The 24,271-nt window shown below is 45.2% G+C and overlaps 1 protein-coding gene across 3 annotated transcripts in view; it reads left to right on the top strand.

Annotated features, from left to right (window-relative positions):
- The window catches only part of LOC138260881 (CMRF-35-like molecule 4), a 225,830-nt gene that overhangs the window by 63,149 nt on the left and 138,410 nt on the right, over positions 1 to 24,271 (top strand). For 2 of the 3 annotated variants that reach the window (XM_069209382.1, XM_069209473.1), the window contains exon 2: positions 19,398 to 19,712. In XM_069209382.1, coding sequence (XP_069065483.1) covers positions 19,398 to 19,712 — 315 coding nt within the window. Of the gene's footprint in view, positions 1 to 8,702; positions 8,980 to 19,397; positions 19,713 to 24,271 lie in introns of those variants that run through there. The other variant, XM_069209557.1, reaches the window with a different exon arrangement.

Genomic DNA, 24,271 nt, shown 5'->3' with positions numbered 1-24,271 from the left:
GTAAGAGGCTGTCCAACTCTACTTAGGAATTGTAACAATAGGTGGGTGGGAATAAATCATGTATAGGGAAGTGCATCGTCAAGGGAGGGAAAAACAAGAAAACAAAAACATTAGGAGGTGCCTCCCGAAAGCAACCACCAAAAGCTTGTTGAGTAGTGCCACCAACTGGCACATTTTATCATTGTTGTCACTTTTCCTAATTAAACATGCCTATGATAGGTGGGTGTAGTGTATTTTGTCAAGCTAAATTTCTACACTATTATACTCCTGCTGTGTATGATGTGGTCCCCCCAACAAGATAATTTGACCCTCCCTCACTAAAACACACTCTATAAATTAGGGCAATGGCACCTTAATGAACAAGTTAATGTTTTATCTGGTAGAGACTCTATCTAGCTGCAGATTCCTTACCTCTGAATTTTCCCAGTGCGGGCCGTCGGGGGGCTCCATTTGGCTGCGTGTGGTGTCGCCAGCGTCATTGGCACTGGAAGTGCTGTCGCAGTCACCTATATAGGCACCACCCAGACGTGCGGTCATCAGTTACTTTAATCATGACCCTCCACACCAGGAGCGCAGCGCCATGACAAAAACTGGTGCATATGTGGGTCTAAACTAGGGCCCTAAAAAGGGATCACCCTGACCCCAGCAAATGAGTCTGCTGAGTAGGGAGGCATGGGTGATTGTAAGGAATCTGCATCTAGATAGAGTCTCTACCAGATAACGCGTTACTGAATGTAAGTAACTTCTTAATCTGGTTAAGACTTCTAGCTGCAGATTCCTGACCTTTGAAGCCATATCCTCCTGGCAGTGGGCTGTGGACACATTTGTTCAAACTAGAAAGTCTTGCAGGACGGAACAGCCAAAATGCCCATCCCTGAAGACCTGACTGTCCAGGCAGTAGTGTTTGGCAAAGCGTGCAGGGACGCCCACATTGCTGCCTGAAAGATGTCCAGGACTGGGATTCCACATGCTGGTGCCGTGGTTGCAGCTTTTCCTCTGGTGGAATGGGCTCATAAGCCCTTAGGAGGCTGCTTTTCAGCCAGGGCATCACAGATCTTTTTACAGAGAACAACCCAGCGCAAAGTGGTTCGCTTCTGTATTGCCTGACTCTTATTTGCTCCCATATATCCTACAAAGGATATATGGCCATCAACCGAGCACTTTTGTGCAGTCAGGGTAGAATGACAATGCTTTTTTTTAGGTCCAGTTGATGGAGTCACTCCTCTTCCTTAGAGGGATGCGGGGAGCAAAGAACGTGGGCAGAGTGATAGTTTCAAGGTTGGCAGGGAACTCTGGGAGCATCTGAGTGGCCAGTGCCAGCCGGTGATGTCAGAGCCCCCTCCTGATACCAATCCCACTTTCAGGGGTTATTCAGGGTCTCTCTCTTGGGTGGTTCCTCAGATTGGGATTACAAGACCCCATGATGATTCCTCTGCAACCTCCAATTCAACTTCTGACCAAAGAAACTGGATGCACAAGGACCCAACAAGCTGCAACAAAGAAGCAAAACGCCTCCTGCAACATTGTATGCACGGCTCCTTCCAGCAATTGCAACATTTTCCCTGTTGTGCATCCTCTAAGGCCAGCCCGTCTTCAGCCTGCATCAGAAGGAAGAAGGAATCTCCCTTGGGGTGAAGAAGTCACTTGCCTGCTTCTGCAGGCACCAACTGTAATGATGACTGGCTGCGTGGATCCCATCTCCTGCTAAGCTGTGTGGATCCTGCATCACAGGTGGTAGACTGAAGTGTTCCCGACAGTCCTCTCTTCCAGCTGTCCAACTTGGGTGTAGGTAAGCCCTTGCCTGCCCACGCAGGACAGTACCCCCGTGCACTAGATCCTTTGCCACTGCCAAGCCTTGATGGCATCTTTTCCATGAGATCTTTGGGCATCCTGAAGATCCAGCTCTCAGCACTCCATCCTGCGACACACAGCTCCCGGAGAGGTTCTCCAGCGGCGTGGGAGCCTTCTTCGTAACGATGCATGGGCCTCTTCCTCTACTTTCGTGCCCCCGTCCTGTGGGACTCCTGTGGGTGCTGCCTGGGCTTCTGTGAGCTCCCTGTGTTTCTGAGGGCCCCCTCTGACATCCCCTCCTGACTAGAGTCCACCTGGCCCTTCCTGGTCCCCGGCAGCTCCACTTTCTGCTAACCACAAGTTTTGCGTGTGCCAAGACTTGTTGGCAGAATTTAAAGACACAAACCCGACTGCAATCCACCTTCTGGCGTGGGACATCACCTGCATCCTCCAGGAACTCAACTTTGTCTTCTTGGGTGCAGTGCTGACTCTCCCTCTTCACCGTCAACTTACCTCCTGCACCGTCAGTCTGGTGGGTAAGGGCTCCTTCCCTTCCTGGACTCTGCTGTGAATCTTGGACTTGGTCCCCTTCCTCCACAGGTCTTCTTGTCCAGGAATCCACTGTTGGTGTCTTGCAGTTGTTTCTGGGTTTTGCATAATTCTTCTTTCTTTCTAAGTGGGTGTTCTGAGGAATTTACAGTGATTTACTCCTGCTTTCCTGGTCGCTGGGTGGGTTGTGGTACTTACCTTTGGGCTTTACCAACTCCCCTCTACACACTCCACTTACCTAGGTAGGGGACCGACTCTCGCATTCCAATTTTTTGTATATGGTTTGTGCCCTCTCTCTATTTTGATTTTCACTATTTTCACTGTTTTCTACCTGTTTTTATGCCTATTTCTGCATACTAGTGTATAACATTTGTGTATTACTTACCTCCTAAGGAAGAATAGCCTGTATGGTGTTTTTGGTATTTGTCTCACCAAATTAAAGTAGCTTTATTTTTGTAACACTGAGTGTTGCTTTCATGTGTGTAAGTACTAAGTGTGACTGCAGTGGTATTGCATGAGCTTTGCATGTCTCCTATATAAGCCTTGGCTGCTCATCCACAGCTACCTCTAAAGAGCCCTGCTTCTAGACACTGACTGCACTACACTAATCAGGGATACCTGGACCTGGTACAAGGTGTAAGTACCATAGGTACCCACCACGCACTAGGCCAGCCTCCTACAATAATCACCGACTGCAGGTCTTTCACACTTCCCTCCGAGATCTGAACCATCTCGGAGAGATTTCCCTGATCCTGCTCCCGCTGGAACTTCAGGTCCCACTGCACAGCCTGCATATGCCACCTGACATGATTTATCAGCACGATGCAGGAGCCCAGGAGGTCTAGCAGACTCAGAGTCAGACTCACTGAAACCCAGGACAGAGGCCGAAACATCTGTGTCATAACCTGAATGAATATCCTGGCTCTGCGTCAATTCCTCTCTGGAAGTCGAGCTCCGTCGTTCCGGCTTGATTATGCGTCGATCCAGTGGGCCGTGCGTCGAATTTCCGTTTGCCACGCTGGCACTGCGTCGATCTTCTCATTGCGAAGTCGGGCTGAGTTGCCCAGGTTCAGCATGCAGTGACATTTTCACCGCAGTGCAGGCTGTGCGTCGTTTCTGGCAGGCTGTGCATCGGATTTCACCACACAAGGAGTCCTTCTTGAAGAGATGAAGTCTTTTTGGTCCTGAGACTTCAGGGAACAGGAGGCAAGCTTTATCCAAGCCCTTGGAGAGCACTTCTTTACCACAGCCAGAGAGCAGCAAGGCAGCAGGGCAACAGCAAGGCAGCAGTCCTTCACAGAAAGCAGTCAGGTGAGTCCTTTGGGAAGCCAGGCAGTTCTTGGCAGGATGAAGGTTCTGGTTACAAGTTTCTTTTCCAGGAAGTGTCTGAGTTGGAAGGGGCAGAGGCCCTGTTTATATACCCAAATGTGCGTTTGAAGTGTGGGAGACTTCAAAGAGTGGCTTAGAAGTGCACCAGGTCCCCTTTCAGTTCAATACTATCTGCCAAGGTCCCAGTAGGGAGTGTGGCAGTCCTTTGTGTGAGAGCAGGCCCTCCACCCTCCCAGCCCAGGAAGACCCATTCAAAATGCAGATGTATGCAAGTGAGGCTGAGTTTCCTGTGTTTGGGGTGTGTCTGAGTGAATGCACAAGGAGCTGTCAACTAAACCCAGCCAGACGTGGATTGTAAGGCACAGAAAGATTTAAGTGCAGAGAAATGCTCACTTTCTAAAAGTGGCATTTCTAAAATAGTAATATTAAATCCAACTTCTCCAGTCAGCAGGATTTTATATCACCATTCTGGCCATACAAAATATGACCTTCCTACTCCTTTCAGATCAGCAGCTACCACTCAAACAATGTATGAGGGCAGCCCCAATGTTAGCCTATGAAGGGAGCAGGCCACAAAGCAGTGTAAAACAGAATTTAGGGTTTTACACTACCAGGACATGTCAACTACATAGGTACATGTCCTGCCTTTTGTCTACACAGCACCTTGCCCTATGGGTTAGCAAGGGCATTCCTAAGGGATGTCTTATATGTAGAAAAGATTTTAGGCTTGGCAAGTACTTTTAAACGCCAAGTTGAATATACAGTGAAACTGCACACACAGGCCTTGCAATGGCAGGCCTGAGACAAGGTTAAGGGGCTACTTAAGTGGGTGGCACAATCAGTGCTGCAGGCCCACTAGTAGCATTTAATCTACATGCCCTGGGTATATATGGTGCACTCTACTAGGGACTTATAAGTAAATTAAATAGTCCAATTGGGTATGATCCAATGTTACCATGTTTAAGGGGAGACAGCATATGCACTTTAGCACTGGTGAGCAGTGGTAAAGTGTGCATAGTCTAAAAACCAGCAAAAACAGTGTCCAAAAAGTGGAGGGAGGCATGCGGAGCGGAATGGAAACACTAAACAGTGCACACAGGGGTATTGCTCGAGCAAACATTTCTGGATCCAATCTGACACCTGAGGAAATTCAAGCGTAAGGAATCTGCAGCTAGAAGTCTCTATCAGATCAAATTTTTAATGTGTTACCCCTAGGCTTATAACTAAAACCTGAGTCACATGCTCAGACTATAACTTGATTTGGTTGGTTGGTTGGCTTGGTTTGTGATTCCCAAACTCCAAGCCTTTTCCCATCACATAATGGTGAGAAATTCACTTCTCTTTGCAGGATAGGAAGGGGAACTGATTAACCCCTAGCGGAGGAGCCACCCCTGGGGATTAATGCCTCTTCATCTCAGCCGTTCCTTCGCCCCTGAGACTCGAAGCCCTCACTTGGGCTCTTCATCGACAGCTGATGAATTGGGAGATTTGCAACCCACAGCTTTCCATGTTTATTGCACAAGTGAAAACTTGTTTAGAAATTCGTATAACGATTGGTACAGAGCTGCCAGCTGGCCAATGTTACAACTGGCACCCTCCTGTCAAGTAAGTTCTGCCTTTGTCGTCATTTGTAGTTTCATCTCTATGTGTATTCATAAAAGCCAAATTATTTTAGCTATTTGCAATGAAATCTAAATATCTTTTATTGTTTCGCAATTATGTGCATATTAAACTGCTGGCTATGAAAACAGGGTGTGTGTGCGTTTCATCATTGGAGACATCCCCTACGTGAAACTTTGTTGTGTTTGTTGAAATCCGGGCAAGATGCTGCCACCTACTGCGCATAACCCTACATTGCATCTGTAAGATCAAAAATACAAAAATGCAGTTTCGGCGTCTACTGACAAAGGAAGAGCATGAATTTGAATTTTCAGTCCATTGATTAGCAGGTGGTTTGCTTCAAAACATGTGCATCTTCACAGTGTTTGGTTTAAGAGGCAAGATACCTGCCAACACTGTTAGACCTCTCAGGGTGGACTTCCCTAAAACTTTTTGCCTTACTCCTCCTGGTTTTGCTGAGTCTGTTTTTGTAGGCCTGAGGACAAGTGCCAATGTGCCTGTGCAATCTCCTACAAACATGGTGCAATTGGCTTACACCCAATTGGCAAATTTAAGTTACTTATAATTCCAAGTAAACTGGTAGCACATTTACCCAGGGCCTGTAAATTAAATGATACTAATGGGACTGTAGCACTGATTGTGCCACACACTTATGTAGGGCATTAAACACGTCAGACCTGCCATTGCAGCTTGTGTTTGCAGTTGTAAACTGCCATTATGACCTGGTAAAATAAACCTTTTTCCAGGCCTAGAATTTTAAATACATATGTCACCCCCTAGAGTAGGCCATGAACACCCCCTAGAGTAGGCCATGAACAGCTATAGGGCAGCATATTTGAAAAGTTGGACATGCAGTTTTAGCTGTTACATGTCTTGGTAGTGAAAAATTCTTAAATTAGTTTTTCACTACAGAAGACCTGCCTTTACCATAGCATAACATTGAGTTAGTTATTCCATTTAATAAGTAGTAACTTCCAATTTGGAACAGGTAGGAAAATTGAGTCTGGTTACTGAAGAATTAAAGTTTTAAACCCTGCTTAATGGCAAAGTTGGATTTAAGTCACAATCCTGAAAATGCCAGTTTAGAAAATTGACATTTACTTGTCATAATCATTGGTGGATGCAGCCTGTATCCTGCGTCACATGATGTGGCTCACAGCTGGTCCTTGCGGATTGCTTCAAGACAGTGAGACAAAGGGGAAATTGGGATTTTCAATATTGTCCATCTCTGTCAGGATGAGGGGGGGAGCTGTCACCTACCACACAGAAAGACTCTGCATCAGCACACTAAGAAAGTGTTTCACGCCAGGCATAATGCAAGGAAAGGTGGTGTTTCCCCTATTAGGGGGAGTCAAAACAATGGTGCAAGGAAATCTTGCAATCTTTTTTTGGCACATTTATTGCCTGCTCAGAGGAGGCATTAAAAGGAGGCACATCATTGATTACAATGAGCCTCAATGAACTTTACAGGATTAGTGTCCTGCAAAGCTCCGGACTAACATCAAAAATTCAAGTCCCCTAACTACTGCCATGGTGCGCCATATTTTAAATACGGCACACACATGGTGGCATTGGGGGGTGCTAAGGGGTGCAAGAAAAGTGGTGCTGTACTGTGTGCAGCGCCACTTTTCTTAAATATACCCCTGAGTTCTGTGTGGGTGAGAGAACATCCTTCAGCCCAGCCCTACCTGAGTGATATCAGTTATCCCAGGGAAGCTCACATTAACAAACCACAAAACATGAGAAGGGCACTGTAACTTTAACATTCAAATGAAAACAAATAGTTTGAGACCTATAAAAGTCCCCACAAGTACTACACACCACCTTGAAACCATTCTCTTATCCACAGAAAGTCAATGCAGGGTGAAGACGCAGAGTTATCACACTTCTGTCTGAGTAGTAAGTAGGCTGGAGCATTCTGAACGTTGTCTAAACTAGAAACCATGAGGTTAGAAAGAGGGAGTTAAAATAGACAGGAGAGAATCAATGGCTGGGTCACGGGTTTCTAACTATTCAGAGGTCAAATGTATCTTTATAACATGCAAAATAGCTGTCTGCATCATTGAGGATGCCAATAAGTCTGGCTTTAATACTCTAAAACATGCAAACACAAGCTTGCACAAATTCTGTCTGCACATGTTAGCACACACATCCAGACCTGTTGGCTCAAGTGGTCGTTGCTACAAGGGTTCTGCATGTGAGCTGGGTCTAATGAGGTTTTCTGTCATAAGGTGATGTGAATGTTCAAACTCCTGTTTCAATAGGTGGACAGTTACATAACCTGAACAACTCACCACTGGGTCAACCCGATTGTTTAACTTAAGGTAATTATGTTTGGGTTTTTTCCCGCTGGCAAACTAGCACTGAGGTTGTAGGAGAAGAGAAACAGCTGCAGTAGGCAAAAATTCACAACTGCTGACTGCAGCTAAGAGTGCCCCTTGCACTTCCCCTTGTGATACTGAGACTATGATGAAGCAAGAAGACAGAGATACATGTCACCACAGACAAGAGAATAAGGAACTTGTGACAACAGAAAACATGTGGGTGAGATATCAGATCCAGCCGCATCCCAGCTCCACATTCATTGCTGCCTCTCCAGCTCACCAGTTCAATTAGGCCGACACTTAACATTGATCCAAGGACCGTGAGAGAGAGGAGCCACCAGTGGATGTTGACCGTAGCCCCTTCATCTCCGGGGTACCGATCTCTCTCACAAAAGTACCAGCACTGATGGATTCCTCATTTATTGGACTTTGGACCTAAGGTCAGTGAGAGAGAGGAGCCATCAGTGGATGTTCAGCTCAGCCTCCTCCTGGATGATTAAGAGAGCATCACCGCATTAACTGCATCCAGTGGGGACTGTTTATCCAGCAGGGGGAGTTTATCTACTGGGGACAGTGTATCCGATAGGGATAGGGAGAGTTTATCTAGTGGGGCAGTTTATCTATTGGGATTAGAGTATCCAGTGGGGGGCAGTGTATACAATGGGGCAGTGTTTCCAGTAGGGGCAGTGTATCAGTGCAGCAGTCTATCTAGTGGGGGCAGTATTTCTACTGGTGGCAGTGTATTCCGTGGGGGCAATTTATCCAGTACCTAGTGGGGGCAGTGTAACCAGTGAGGGCAGTGCATCTAGTGGGAGGAGTGTATTCAGTGGGGCAGTGTATCCAGTGGAGGTATTGTATCCAGTGGGGGCAGAGTATCCAGTGGGCAGTATAGCCAGTGCAGCAGTGGATTGAGTGGGTTCAGTGGGGCTGGGTTATCCAGTGGGTGCAGTGTATACAGTGGGGGTAGTGGATCTAGTGAAGAAGTGTATCCATAGATGGAATCTCAAAGCATCCCAAACTTGATCAAGCTTTGGACATAAAGTGATTTGTGACACATTCCACAGGATCTCCCTCCGGGGCACACTGAGGACAGCAGCTTCTCAGATGCTTTTCATGAAGTGCGATTAAATAAGTAGTGGGTGTTTGCTGAGCCCGCTCCTGGGATGACTGATTACCCAGGACCATATACGTACATTTAAGATGCAGAAAAAGAACCACTGAATGGAAAATTCCACAAGGATCCTTCAATTACCTTTGGACAAGATGAGCACCTCAACCCTAGTTAAAGAGTCCTGGCAACCTGGGAGGTCACCTGGGATCAACAGAATGCACATTTTGTGGGTTTGGCTGCTTATCACTTCACCAGGTGAGAATCTACTTGTGTAGTGAACATGTTTGTGTTAGATATCTGTCAAGGAAGACATTCAGAATGCGGTTCTCGTTCTGCAATGATAATGTTTTCTGTGAAGGACCATGGAACAGATGTATTCGAATGTCAAGCGACGCATCAAGACACCTTGAAGTACTGCGTTGCGCAAGAGGGCAGGAATGTGCCATATTTAGCATTATACTGTTCATTCCTGTCCTCTCCGTCCGCTGACGTTCTATGGTGGTCACATTTGTAGATTTACCAGGACAATATGTCAAAATTGTACACCTTCCCAACAGAGCTGCAATGTCTTTATTTCTCATTGTTTTTTTCTCTAAGTAAGCTGCATTCTGCAGGACACTTAGAAGGATAAAAACGCTGCTAGAAATTGGTTTCTGGTTAGCAAAGGTATGCACCCTCTGCAAACAGGAACCACAATCCGGGTGAGGGTATGTAACAAATACACCCTAACTTAACCTGTGCTCACCCCTTGGTAGCCTGAGGAAGTGCAGTCCGGCTTAATTTAAGAGGCAATGTCTTAAGTACTTATGCAACACTTCAACCAGTAAATCAGTAAAAACATCACACAAAAATATATCATACCTGGTTAGAAAAATAGAGGGTAATTTAATGAATTCTACATGACCTAAACAACAAAAGTCCAATAGGTAGATCTTGAGATATGAACTTTTAAAGACTAAACTGAAATGTAGTGCTTAAAAGCATAAAGTGCCAACCTGTGCTTTCTGATCATGCTGGACCTGGTCAAATCTCAAATGTCAGGCTGACTATGATGGAGGGCAAGACGGATCTAGGGCCTGCTGAAACAGTACCCTGTTTGCATTGACGTCAAAGAGAATGTAAGGAGCAGAGGAGGTGATGTGTCATCGTAGATCCTTGGGATGGAGACGATGTGTCAGCTCCAAGCAACACAAAGTCAGGGATTCGTCAGAAATAGAGGTCATGCACTGCACAGTCGGTGATGTGATGTCCTCAATCCTTGCAGTGGGCACAAAACTCCACAGTGACATCAATGCATTGATTCTGGCTGGAGTGGCACTTTATGCCCACTTCTGTGGGCCGAGGACTGGATTGGTGCCACTTGGCAGGGTGAGACTCACAGTTGGTAGAGCTCAGGTGCTGTAGGTGATGAGCTGGAATTCTTTTGTGTACCTGAGACTTCAAAAAACAGGAGGCAAGCCAGCAAGCAACCAGAAGTGTACTGAAGTGGTGTTGTGAGACATCAGGTACTTATACCTGCTGGTGCCTTTGAAGTGAGAGAAACTTCAAAGATGGGTCTTTAAAAGGGCACAGAGGTCCCCCCTTCTTGCGCTGCTCTAGACTCATTGCAGGTGGTTATGCAGCCCTTTGTGTGGGAATAGGACAGAGCCTAAAAAGGTGTGAGGCTGTGGCCAGCTCCTTCCTCCTATCTTACCCAGAATGGCTCATCAGGATGTGGAACACCTATCAGTCACACCTAAGCCCCATTTCTGTGCGGCTGTCTAGAAGGAATGCACAAAGCCCAGCTGTCACCCCACCCGAGATATGTATGGAGACAAGCTGCAGGTACACATGGCTAAGAGCAGGAAAATGCAATTTTCTAAAAGTGGCATTTTTAAAAATGTAACAATACATCTGACTTCACCATTAAAGAGGAATTCTCAGTAAAATGCCATATATACTAAACATGACATCTACTGCTTCCCAATCGGGAATTATAGTTTATTAAATGGAATAAAGCATCCCCATTGTTATCCTATGAGATGCCTCAGAGTAGTTACAAAGCACCCTGCCCTATGGGCCACCTAGGGTCTACCTTAGGGGTGGGGGTTTGAGGCTGGGCAAGGGGTTTTGAGTGCCTAGTCCATGCAGTCTTCCTAGGGTTTGTCAGACCAACCTGTCATCCTGATGATAATCCTCAAAGGATCAACCATCCACAACTGTTAAGTGAAACCCACCAAATCATAATGCTGCTCTTTCATTGACTTAACCAAACTCTCATCACCATGACAATCACAAGAGGCCCTCAATCCAATGTCAGTTTCTGCTCAGATAACCTCACCCCGGACATTGGCATCCACACCTCCATAAGGTGTTCCCTATAAAACTAAAGCTCACAGCATCTTAAGGCACTCAAGAACACACATATTGCCAACAGTGCTAGGTCCAACCACCGAACAGGCAAAGCAATAGCCGTGCAGTGCAATCTTTCTTCAGACACACAACTAGTGCAGAACAGGGACAAGACTCCACCGCTACCGGATGCATGGATGTGTAATATGTTTTTAAAGTAGACCTTCTTTGCATATTGTGATCATTGAGGGCTTCTAGTGGCACTGGCATGAGGCAGCTCACCTTGGTACATTTTAGTTATCCTTGGCATTATGGTTGTCATGAATTAGGGCAACTGTCATTGACCTATTTTGATCATTCACTGCATCATGGTCGTCTTCTCTGGCCTGGAATACGATGGACAACATAAAAATATAGTCATCATTCTAGGAATTATTGTGATTATCCTAGTCATAGCAGTAAATGTCACTGCAAATGCGGTTACCCATTAATTCAGTTGTTCATCCTGGCAAAAGGTGGGCATCCATGACCTTCTCATTGGCCTCACTAGCTTGTGAATGTGATACATGAGCATATGAATCAGATTCTGTTCACATGGTCCAGTAGAAGATGTGAGTACATGATAGAAATTGAGGCTGGTGTTTAGGAAAAAAACTAATAGATTTACTGCTATGAAAAGCAGGGAGAATTGATTTTTTTTAGGCAAATAACAGTTGTATTTAGATAGAAGTGCTTGTTTTTTCAGAAAATTAAGGCAGTCATTTTGAACACAGTGGGATTTCCCGCCGTGTTCGGGCTGGCGGTCTTTCCATCGAACGCCAGCCTCCCGTATAATGTTTTCCCCGCCAGTGTCTCCGCCTGCCAGCCTGGTGGGGAACATGGCCTCATGGAGCCGCCGCCAATGTTGGTGTGCAGCGGGTGCAGCAGCACCCGTCGCGCATGTCATTGCCCGTAAATCGGGCAGTGACATGTGCGACGGGGCCTGCACGGGGGCCCCTGCACTGTCCATGCACTGTGCATGGGAAGTGCAGGGGCACCCCCTCCGGCAGCCTTTTCCTGGCAGGATATCCCACCGGGAAAAAGCTCGCAGCATTTGAAACATTATCCACAGTTCCAGAGCATGGCGGTGGGTGACGGCTGCCGCTGGAGGGCATCATCCGTTTCATAATGTGGCGGTTCGGCCCACCATGCCGGCTGGCGGCTTCAGCCGCCACTGCCGGCATGGCGAGCTGAACCGCTATGAACAAAATGACCGCCATCATTTTTTTGCACTTCATTCGTATACTTAGAAACTGATGTTCAAAATATTCATGCTCGTTTATGGACACATATTGCTGATGCCATTTAATTTGTGCTAGAGAGCAGTTTGCCCTATGGTTGTTGTTTTTGAATCATGTGGGTGCACTTCATCAACTGAGCTAGACATTTAATATTTCATCATTAGTACTTCAGTGTGAGGACGGAGTTTGCAGGATCAATGCAACCTTAAGGCTATGTCTAATATCTCCACTTGTAAAGTCTTTGTAGTCAGTAGCTCTAATGTGTGAGCTTCTGATATTTGTTTAAACTAAGGCATAAGCCTGTTTTACACTGGTTTGGCATCATTTAGTTTTTACATTCTGACACCTGCCAGTAGATGTAAAAGGTGTAAAATCAAAGGAGACAGACAGTCGACATGAAAGTCGATTAAAAGTGGTTTCATTTTGAAAATTATTTTGAAAATTGAAGCACATTGTGTCAATAATATTACATATTAATAATACATATTGTGGCGCATACATCTACCTCCCATTGGGAGGTCCCTGTTTATTCTATGGGAAGATTCAGGGCCAGAACTAATCATTCCATGCAGTGTATTCTAATGAATTAAAGAATATTATTAGATACATTCACAGGAACAGGACTCCACGCCTGCAGGTCTGTTTGGATTTGGGGGTTGGTGGCCAGGTTGTGGATACGGCATCTAGGGAGCTGAGGAGGCTGTGGTCTTTCTGGGGGGAGCACTGACTGTACTCTCCTGAAGGGACAGAGGAGGTCCAATGGCCAGATTGTGCCTTTGCTGGAGCCCCTGCCCCACTATCATTCATGAATTTACCAGTCTGGTGTTTCATATTTATCCTAGTAATGATTCCTTGAACACTGATCCAGGCTTTTCATAGGAACAATTTGAGAACTAGGTGAACAGTATTTATTTTAGCATACTTTCTAAGTGCTACAGTGAAAAGGATCTAATATGAGTTTATCCCTTTCAAGATGTCATTGCCACAGATCTTTTGCTCAAAGGTGGAGTGATGTCATGATATCACTTTTCTAGTAACACAAGCGTCAACGTTCATGTCATGTCATTTCCTGCAGTGCTATGCGAGGTCAAAGTTCAAGTGATGTCACTTTCTATTATGTTGTGTGGTGTCAAAGGGAACGTGATGTCACTTCTGCTACCCCTGGCAATTTAGTGACTTCACATCCATGTTTTATTTGCTCATATTTGGGCTTCACGCAGGGGCTTTAAGCTACAAAAACTCTACTTGGATGTCCAGGTCTTTCTTCTCTGAAACAAAAAAACCTGAATGCCATAACAAGATAAATCCTACACGTCTATTTACGTGACCACATCTCACTGGCCCTCCTAATCTAAAATGGCTTTCAATTACCAGATGTTCAATTATCAAGACACTCTGAATTACCCTCAGGGTCAGCAGTGGTAGAAGCACATCAATGATCTGATTAAGGCAGCAGACCTCCCCCAACTCACTATAGCTCCTGACAATAAGTAGTACATTTGTGGAATCTCCTCTGTAAAAGTGGCAAAACTACTCCAGGAAAACATCAGAAACATTTAAGGCCATCTGGAGTTCAGAGAGGCAGCTAGACCTTAGCTCTTTCCATGAATATCCGATGAAGAGCAGAGAGGAACTTCAGCCATTATCAGGATGGGATGGACAACTAAAATTCAGGATGAAACCGACTAAACACTGTAATAAAACACCATAAAAATGGTAGGAACACCCACAGGAATAGCCATATCTCACTCTTCTTTTCTCCATTGCTCACAAACATGCAGGTGCATAGTTCAAGCTAAATTATAAGGAGACTGCCATGCTGGTATAACTTGAAAACCACATCAACCAAACTCTAGTCACACTTTTCTCTCTATCGACACACCAGTGATTTATGGGACAAAGGGCCTGGTTTATATTTGGGCAGATGGGTTACTCCGTCACTGAGGTGATGGGTGTCCAGTCAGCTGAAATATAAAATCCTTAATATATAATGGATATAATAATTTGGAGGATGGGATATCCGTAACCTGCCTGCCGAAATATAAATCAGGCTGTAAGTTTCCTATCTTTTCCCCCTTTGTTTCACTGCAAACACAAGAGTACACAGAGAAGCAAGATAAAAGCACAAATTTAGTCCTCACGCCCAACATCATGGCACTCCACTCATAGTTTATAGGACAGAAACAGATTCATCTACCATGACACTCCCATGGAACAATGTGCTACCTATCCACAGATGCACCTCAGTTCCTCATCAGGAGTATCACGTGATAGAACCTCACAACTACAATACAATAAACTCTGTTACTATAAACAAAGGGAAAAAGGTGTCCATGATTTGTACAAACACATAATTTACTGTAATTGTGCTAAAATAGACAATATTAAATTTTTCTGCAAAAACTCAGTTTCCGAAGCCTATGTCTTGAGGTAAGCAAAGATTTACTATTGTCCTCTATATCTTCTGGACACAATTACACCTCCAGTATTTAGAGTAGCCTCCCTTGTAAATACATCGGAGTATTAAATCTTAGAGAAATCCAGGGACCATTTTAACGGTGCAATAGTAAAGTTCTTAGACTGAATCTCTAAATGATGGTGAACAATATGGTTCCCTAATGCTCCCAAAGACAAGTAACAGGTTGATGGAAAGAGATCTTGAATTATTCACATTCACTGACAATCACTTGGGCCACATTCTAGAACACTATTTTTCACCCACTCTCCCACTCAATTCATACACCTACCATATACAAATTAGTCTTTATCCTTCTACAATAGGGACAATGCAGACCGAACAGCGAAACCAGGTGCCTTCACACAAGGATACCATCATCCCACACCAGTTTTTACCTAGTTTGATCTTGTCTGTGAGGTATAACTAGAGTCCTGTGGTACAATGGATATGGGACCAATGCACAGGCATATTCATCGCAGCTAGTGCATCTACTGCAAAAAACAATAAGGTGATAGAAGGAATGCTTAAATTAATGTTCGTCACTGGTCATTGTTTGGGCCTCAGAGTAATTACCAGTGACCGATATTATTTCAAACAATCCATCAATCATGTCTTTGTTTACAATAGTACAAAAACCTAAGTGAAACGGGACTGCCCAGACATGGGTTCCATGCTCACTGATAAGACTCAAGCTGAACCTTACTGAAGAGGACCAAATAGGCCTTTCTTGGCCTGTGGTTGCTTGTATTCGGGATGGACTGGTCGTTTTGGAGAACAACCAAGACTGATTTGCATGTGGTTGATTCCTATGTGAGGTGGCCTGGTGGGAAAAAATGATTGACTGGGTTGTGGGTCAAAGTCATATTTTTTATTTTTCTCAGTGGGGCTCCCTAAGTGTAACTGGTATACACAGGCATGGTTTTTGTGCTCACTGTGCCATAGGACCCACAATGCACCCTACTGATGAGGCCCAAGTAGGACAAAATTGGTCTAGTGTTGCTTGCATTCCCTTTCAGATGGGAACAGGATTAGCAGTTCGGGCTTGACTGCATTTGGCTTGTACCTGTCTGAAGTGGCTCAGTGGGCAAAAAAGTGATCGATTGGATTGCGGGCCAGTGTAATTACCAGTATCTGAGATTATTTCAAGCTATTCATTTATCGCTTTTTTTATTTCCTCAGTGTAACACCATAGGTATGATTGGAATGCCTAGAAGTGGGCCCCATGCTCACTGTGATATACAACTCAAGCTGCACCTCATTGACAATGTCAAAATAGATTAAAACTGGTCTGTGGGTGCTCGTGTTCCCATTCAAAAGCAACTTGTTGTCACAGTTTGAGTTGGACTTTTCCTATTAGAGCAGGATCAAGGTTAGTTTGCATATGACTGGTTCCTGTCTAAGGTGATATAATGGGCACACAAATGATGGACTGAATTGTGGCCTGGAGTGTTTTAGAGTTGATTGGTAAACTAAAAAGTTTCATAAGTGGATGATGTGCCTTCTCGTCTGTTGAGGAATGTTCCTCTGGGGAAGAAGCCTCTGGTAAACATATCTGTACCACTCATTCCCTGTGGTGGAGGTATAAGAAGAGAATACCCCAATGGAGGATAGATCAGTTCCTACTGAAATTTGAGGAATTTCCCTTGCTACCTAATGTTATATTAGGCTTTTGGTGTAGTAAACAACAACAGGTCCAGAATACAAGAAGATGGACTTCTGCAGGTATATAAAATGTTGTTCTTTAATGGAGTTACAGGTTCTGCAGTGACAAGAACAGACCATTAAGAGCATCAGTACCTTTCTGCTCAGCAGCTAGTCTATCTAAATAAACTGGTGGATTCACACACTCACATTCACTACATCCTGCCAAGCATCACTACTCTGTGCAGGAAAGAGAAAATGTGCAAAGGAACAAGCAATAAAATATAGCTATTGGCAAATAATAGAAAACTATTGTCTCTTTTCTTGGTTCAACCAACTGGTGAGTCCTTTTTGTGGTTGGGCATCTGTCAACACAAAATCTAAGGGGCTCATTTACAAGCCCGTAGAGGCACCAGAGCATCACTGTCAGTGACACTCTGGTGGCGCGGTACACTTTTCCATATTTACAAGGTGGGGTTAAGCAGTTTGTGCCGTAACGTCACCTTGTAAATATGGCCCCTTTACACACATCACTGCATGAAGGGGGCGTGCATTGGGTGCTGCTGTGGGCATTCCACTGCAACACCCATTGCATTTTGACACTGCCCCAGATTTATGAGAAATCATTAAGCTGAGGCAGCGCCAAAAATAAAACACCACCCCAGTGGTGACATTAGAGTGCCTCAATCCTCGTTTTTGTTTTTCTATGTGTGCTTCATTTTGCAGCACACATATAAAGAGCAAACCGGCATTAATGATTGTTCAAGTGCAGAAAGGGGCCCCTTCCTGCACATAAACAATCACTAAATAAGGAAAATGTTCTACTTTCTATGTGTGCTGCATCTACACCACACATAGAAGTAACAAATCACCATAATTGATTGTTTAAGTGCAGGAATGGACACCTTCATGCACATAAACAGTCATTACCTGCAATGCAGGCACCGTTGCACTATGGCGCAAGGGTTGGTGCTAGGCAGCTAATTTAGCACCAGGGCAGGGGGGAACACAAGGCTGCGACATATTTTGTAAATACGGCACATCCCTGAATTCTGGAAATGATGCAGCTTGGCACAGCAAAATTGCTTGTGGCACCAAGCTACACCGTTTCCTAGTAAATGAGGCCCTAAATTACAAATATGTACTTTATATTAAGAAACACTGAGAGATTTTTTGACAAAAAAAGAACAAACCTTCTATATTTGGCGCACCAGTAAACTTATAAGGTGAAACATTACAATTGGTCCATGTGCTAAAATAGATTAAACCTACAATTAAACACCTGCACAATTACAAGAACATAAACATTGTTACTCAAATACATACATTAAATTTAAAGAACATACTACCAAAGCCATCACATAGAAGGTAGCAGTCTACTTCTCATGGTGACATAAAAGCATCTTTGGTTCATAAAGTCATGTCACTTGCTGTGAGCAGGGCTGGCTTTAGCATTGGCGGGACGTGGTGCGACAGTGTTTGTTGTCAACCCCAGTTATGAACTCTTTCTTCTGGGGTACCCTCACTACCACCCCCAAATGGCGTCCCTCATCTCTCCTTAGACCCTCACTCACATTTATTTATCCCAATGTAAATAGTCAGAGAGCTTTACATCACTAGCATAATATACAGAGACAATGAGTCGTACAAGTGTGTAAATCAATGTATAGGAAACTTTACTTAAAAATGAGTACTACAAGGTATATGCGTTACCTTTCAAACTAGCTGGTAGGCATTATATGCTAGGAGTGCTTCGTCTGGAGAAATGAAGGGGCAGATTAACTAACTTTTTATAATGCACAGTAAGCAAATTTGCTGTGCTGTGTTGCAAATCATCTAGTGATGGATACATTAGGGTGCCTTTATGCCAATCCACAAACTCTTGAACCATAGTGCAAGGGTGTTTGTATTAGGTCAATCTTAGGTTTTATACTGGAAGAGTACTCTTGCAGTACAAAAGTATATGTTTTGACAAAGTTTACCACTACCACTTTGTGTGTATGCTGTACAATGCAGCACACATGGCAAGTTAGAAATATTAAGAGAAAATATATCTTTTTTATTCCAACCCCTTCCTACCAAAGTTGCAAAGGATTAGTGCCAAAATCCATGGGTGAGTGCATTTTGTCTATGCATCACCTATCGTGGGCACCCTTAACATAAAGTAATACATAGTGATATTTTCTGTTACTTTAGGACCACTGTCTATCACAATTCTGGATGTGCACAGAACAATAAGCCCCAATACAGCACTTTGCACCAGGCTTGCATCATTTTTGTGATGCAAACAAGTTGCAAAGTATTTGCAAATCCGCCCCAGGAACATACCTCAATGAGTGTGGTGTCACACTAATTAAATTGCACTCCTGTGCAAAGGAACCCATTTTATCAACCTTAATGGATGAGGGGAAAAAATGAATATGCCTTTCAAATTGCATGCGGCGCTTTGATGTCAGTTGATAGCTCAATGTGAAGTATTAGAAGCATTGTTACTTATGTATTCGAATTAACAAAATGATTGCTGTGACAAAATCAATAAACCACTGAGCTATTAACATAAAATACTAATCTGTGATCTGCTTGTCCCACGCCTGTCTGCTACTCCATGAGTCAAAACTGCTACTAGACAACTGGCAGATTTCTCTCTCATGTACATTGGCCATACCTTAATTATCCCCTGAAATTACGCAGCACCCACACAGATCCCTGCAAGCAACTCCCATCTCAGTCCAGCCTGTCTTGTGGGGGACATGACTCTGACCTTGGTGCCCCGTGAGACGGCACAGGATGTACCGCCTTAAAGCCGGCACTGTCTGTGAGCGCCCCAAACAGTCAAAAGCTGTAAACAAATCAAAGTTGGGACTGGAAGAAGTATTCCCATTATTGTTTCTATGAATGTCTGATTTATTGATGGTGAATACAGGATGAAAGGAGTATGGCTTATTTTGTCATTTATGTTGCAGGCAGGTCTGAAGCTCTGTTTGGACCACAGGAGGTCAGTGGCCGCCAGGGAGGATCGCTCACTGTCCAGTGCCATTATGAAGAAGAGTACACACACAGCACCAAGTACTGGTGCCATGGACGCACTTGTCTATGCACGGTTGTGGTGTCTACACGGCATTCCCATGGCAGATTCTCAATCCACGACAACCATGCCACCCATATGTTCACGGTGGAAATGCACAGACTCAGAGAGGAAGATGCTGGGATTTACCAGTGTGGAATTAGTACCCGGGGTTTTGACCCAATGTTCCAAGTCCGAGTGTTGGTGCTTCAAGGTAAGAATCCAATGTACTTGCTCTAATAGTGAGCCTTTATTGGGAACTGTTAGAAATGGGGTTTCTGGTTGGCTAGGGTATGCGCCTATGCCAGGCAGAACCCACTCACTCTAGTCAGGGCCCAGGAGTTACTCATCCATGATAGCCCCTGCTCTCCCTCTTGTAGCTTGGTGCAAGCAGTCAGGCCTAACCCAGAGGCAATGTGTAGAGCGTTTGCAGGACACACACAACACATGTGATGCCCTTTCCCCACCACAAAGGAAACACAACACCAAGTTATATAAAAATAAACTGTATTGTACACAAGATTATTAGACCAAACACAACATGTCAGTCATACCCTGCTACCCAAGCAGTTGTCAGAACATTACACAGTACTGTTACTCTGCAGAAACCAGCAGTAGTCACACATAACACACAGGTTACTTATTATTCTTCAACATAAGCAGTAGTCAGGAAAACATTACCACGGAAATGTACTTGTCATAAAAATATCATAAATGCCCATACCAGGATAATTCGAAAACATATGGCAAGTCATAAAAAAATATCAGCATGTAATGCCCATAAAAGCACATATATGGCACGTCAAATAGAAAACAGGCTGCCTACGAGTCCCAGCATGCCCCTACCAGGAATTGCCAGTACCTGTTTTGATTGATGTGGGCACCTCCAGTGCCACGAAGTAAAATAAGGGGTCCCAGGGACTCCTCTGCACCAAACAGGGGCCCCTCTAGTGATTTGGGGGTAGGGGGAAGGCATGCACCCCCTCCATTTTTATAAAGGGGCCCCTCCTGGGGACCCGTGATCTCTGGGGCCCCATAGACCACAACGGGCCCTCCAAGGGGGGGAGCAAAGCCCTGATGAGGGACAAAAGAGCGGACCTTGCGGTGCCAGGGGCCTCCGATGAGACCCGCAATCTCTGGGTGCAGATGGGGGCCGGGGGAAGCCACAAGTCCGAAAGAACATTACGGGAGTGATCACGCTCCTAATGCGAGGACCGGAGTAGAGGGATTCCCCCTCACCCCCTGTGTCCAAAGGAGACCTCCGATGAGGTCTTTCTTCCTCCTGGGGCCGCCGATGTGCACTCACCTGCACCCAAACTGGTGCGTGAGTGTCTCTGCTACCTCCCGGGCCGCAGCAGTGATCAGGCCTAAGTGAGGGCCTTCTGGTGCCCCGGGGGTGCTTCCTGGAGCGTGCCTCACCCCAGGGTCACCGATAGGAGTGTGCTCGCTCCGATCTCCCTTTCTTCGTGCCCCTGGGCACTAGGAGGAGCGCGTTTACCACACGCCCAGGTCACGGCGGTGATTCATGCATGGCAACGCGCTTCCAGAGCGCTAGACCAATAAAGAGAAAGCGCTCTCAAGGTGCTAGATCATGAAGAAAAGCACTCTCAAAGCGCTTACAGCCACATCATGAGGATTCCGCACAGCGCTGCCCTCGCGCTGGAAAGTTCAGAGCTGCGGAAGTCAGGGGCCACAGAACCTAGACTCTGGGGGACACACAGATGGAGAACAGGGCGGCAGGGCCCAGCAGCAGGCCAACACAAAGGGTTGCAGTCAGTGGCAGTTCCTCCAGGTGACCCATCAGGTCACAGGTCAGCACAGCAGCAGCAGTCCAAGGTGGTTCTTGGTGAGTCCCTCCAGAAGCATTCTGGGTCCAGTTACAAGTATGTTTCAGTTCCAAAGGGTTCCCAAATTGTGGGGAAAAATCCCCTGTACTTATACTCAGTTTTGCAGTGGGTTAACAAAGAAAGGGAGAGGAGGTTCCAACCAGTTACCACTGGTTCTGGGAGTGCCCCCTCTCTCCTCCAACACAGGCTCCAAACATCAGTTGGGGGTAAAGGACACTTTTGTGTGAGGCCAGGGCACAGCCTTTATCGATGCATATGTGCCCCGCCTCCCCCTTCTCTCAGCCCAGGAAGACCAGTCAAAATGCAGATGCACCTCTGTGACACCTCTACCCTCCCTGTGTACAGGTTGTCTAAAAAGTATGCACAAAGCCCAACTGTCACTCTGCCCAGACGTGTATTGGAGTCAAGCTGCAAAACACCAGAGTCATAAGCACAAAGAAATGCTCACTTTCTAGAAGTGGCATTTCTGTAATGTTAATTAAAAATCCACCTACATCAGTAAGCAGCATTTCTCACTACCATTACAACCATACCAAACATGCCTATGCTATCCCTCATAAATCAGACAATACCCCCTACACATACGGCAGGGCATTTCCAATGCAGTCCTATGAGAAGGCAGCACTCACAGCAGTGAGAAACCAAATAGGCTGTTTGTTACTACCAGGACAGGCCACGCTAGTAGGCACATGTCCTGCTTTCTACATACATAGCACCCTGCCCATAGGGCTAGCTAGGGCCTACCTTAGGGGTGACTTACATGTAGTAAAAGGGGAGTTCTGGGCCTGGCAAGTAAATTTAGATGCCAGGTACCTGTGGCAGAAACAAGCGCACGCAGGCCCTGCGCTAGCAGGCCTGAGACAGGTTTGAAAGGCTACTTCTGGGGTTGTGCAAGCAGCGCTGCAGGCCCACTAGTAGCATTTATTTTACAGGTCCTGGATATAGAAAGACCACTGTACAAGAGACTCACAGGTAAAATAAATATGCCAATCAGCTATAAGCCAATCATACCAGCTTTAGAAGGGAGAGCACCTGCACTTTAGCACTCATCAACAGTGATAAAGTGCTCAGTGTCCTAGAGCCAACAGCGAGAGGTCAGAAAAAATAGGAAGAAGGAGGCAAAAAGTCTGGGGATGAACCTGCAAAAAGGGCCAGGTCCAACAGGAACTCAAGAACCTGTTGCAGATTGTTCTCTGATGTCATAGCAGAGAATGTCCAACTGGTTCCCCTACTTCACTCACCAGGTTTCTACACTTCCACAGATCAAAGTGGAGGATAATGTGGCCTTGTCAGAGATGTTTTAAGGACCTGGGCAAAGTGGGCGATTGCCCAGGTCCCCCACCTTCCAAGGGGCCGCTGGTAAAACAATGGACAATCAAACTTCCTGCCAGAGTACCATTGCTGAACAGCTTCTTTATTAATTTCACATCCGAGCATGTTTGGCGGAAACTTAGGACCGCATTTACGAAGAATATACACCAGAGAAAAGTAAAGCAAAGTGACAAAGAGCAGCGTGAACTCTTGCAAAACATTTGAATTCAAGCACCAAAGTTATTTTTCCCAGAGTTATAAGCACTTCCTGCTTGTTTCTGCTGGTCTTTGTTTAAAGGGAGTATTGCATGGGTAGATTAGCGTAAGCACAGATTGTATTTTTTTTATTTTAACACAAAGACTGATCTGTTTAAGATAGCCAGACGTGGTCTAGTGTGACAATAATGTCTGGTTGAAGCAGACTTCATCATGGAGAAATGCTTTATTTCAGCAAAAATTGCACATATTGCAAATGTGCTGCACTGTACAGTGCACATAGAATGTGCAGACTATTTAAAAATGTGACAAGGCATAGGATTTTGTACTAGAAGGATATGCTTCCATTACATGCTTCTAGTATACGTCCTGTGCTAGGGGGCACGTACACACCTCTGAACCAGTGTGTGAAGGTTGGGCAGCAGGCCATTATCAGGCCTGCAGGCAGTGAGCTTGGGCTGTTGCTTGGCGACAATATGTTGTTTGTACCCTGTCCAGTACTTACCATTGGTTGGCTTCATAGGGCAAGGTAATTGGCAACATACTGGATTATAATTGCACATATATAGCACAAGACTTTAAAGCATTATCAGGGAAGTCAGTGGCAACTTGGGCAACTTCCCATACGACTCAATGCCATTCTTCTCAATGCAACACCTTTCAATGCCACTCCACTCCACTCCACTCAATGCCTCTCCACTCTGCTCAGTGCCACGCCACTCAGTGCCGTTCTGCTCCATAGTCCTCCACTCCATGCTGCTTCACTCCACTCCACTAAATATCATAAAGGTGTCACCCATTGGCTTTGTCAATGCTTGTTAATAATATGGCTCTACACTGCTTTACTTGTGTAACTCAGGAAAGCAACTTTGGTTTCTGCCCTGCATTGCACTAAAAATAAATATGCCATTTGTTTGAATGCCTGGCCTGTCCAACCTTAACCATTGCTCTCAGGGAGTTATTGGCTTTTCTCAGCCGATCTCTGTCTTTTGTCTCTCCTTACTTCATCTTACGTCATCTCCCTTAACCCTGTCTCTTGACCTCTGTCTGTCTCTACCTCTCCTTCCCTATGCACCTTCATCCTCGCTCTTTAGCTCAGGTGTATTTCACTCACTTCTCTCAATATACCCAACATACCTCACTTGACTTATGACCTTGCTTCTCTCTCTCTCTCTCTGCCTTTATTTACATCTGTCATTCCTTATTCCCCTCCCTTTCCCATAACTCTCTCTCTTTCTCTACCTCACCCCTTTCCCTCTACCTCACTGCACTTTTCTATCTGACCCTCTGTATCTCTCCCCCATCTATTTAATTTCTCATGCAACCTCTATCTTTATATCAACTATCTCTCTCTTTGTGTTTCTGCTACCTTATTCCTCCTCCTCTCTCTGCTCTTTTT

The sequence above is a fragment of the Pleurodeles waltl genome, chromosome 1_1, assembly GCF_031143425.1.
Source record: "Pleurodeles waltl isolate 20211129_DDA chromosome 1_1, aPleWal1.hap1.20221129, whole genome shotgun sequence".
Classification (NCBI taxonomy): Eukaryota; Metazoa; Chordata; class Amphibia; order Caudata; family Salamandridae; genus Pleurodeles; species Pleurodeles waltl.
Note: the sequence above shows the minus strand (reverse complement) of the source record. Positions and strands in the feature narration are given on the sequence as shown.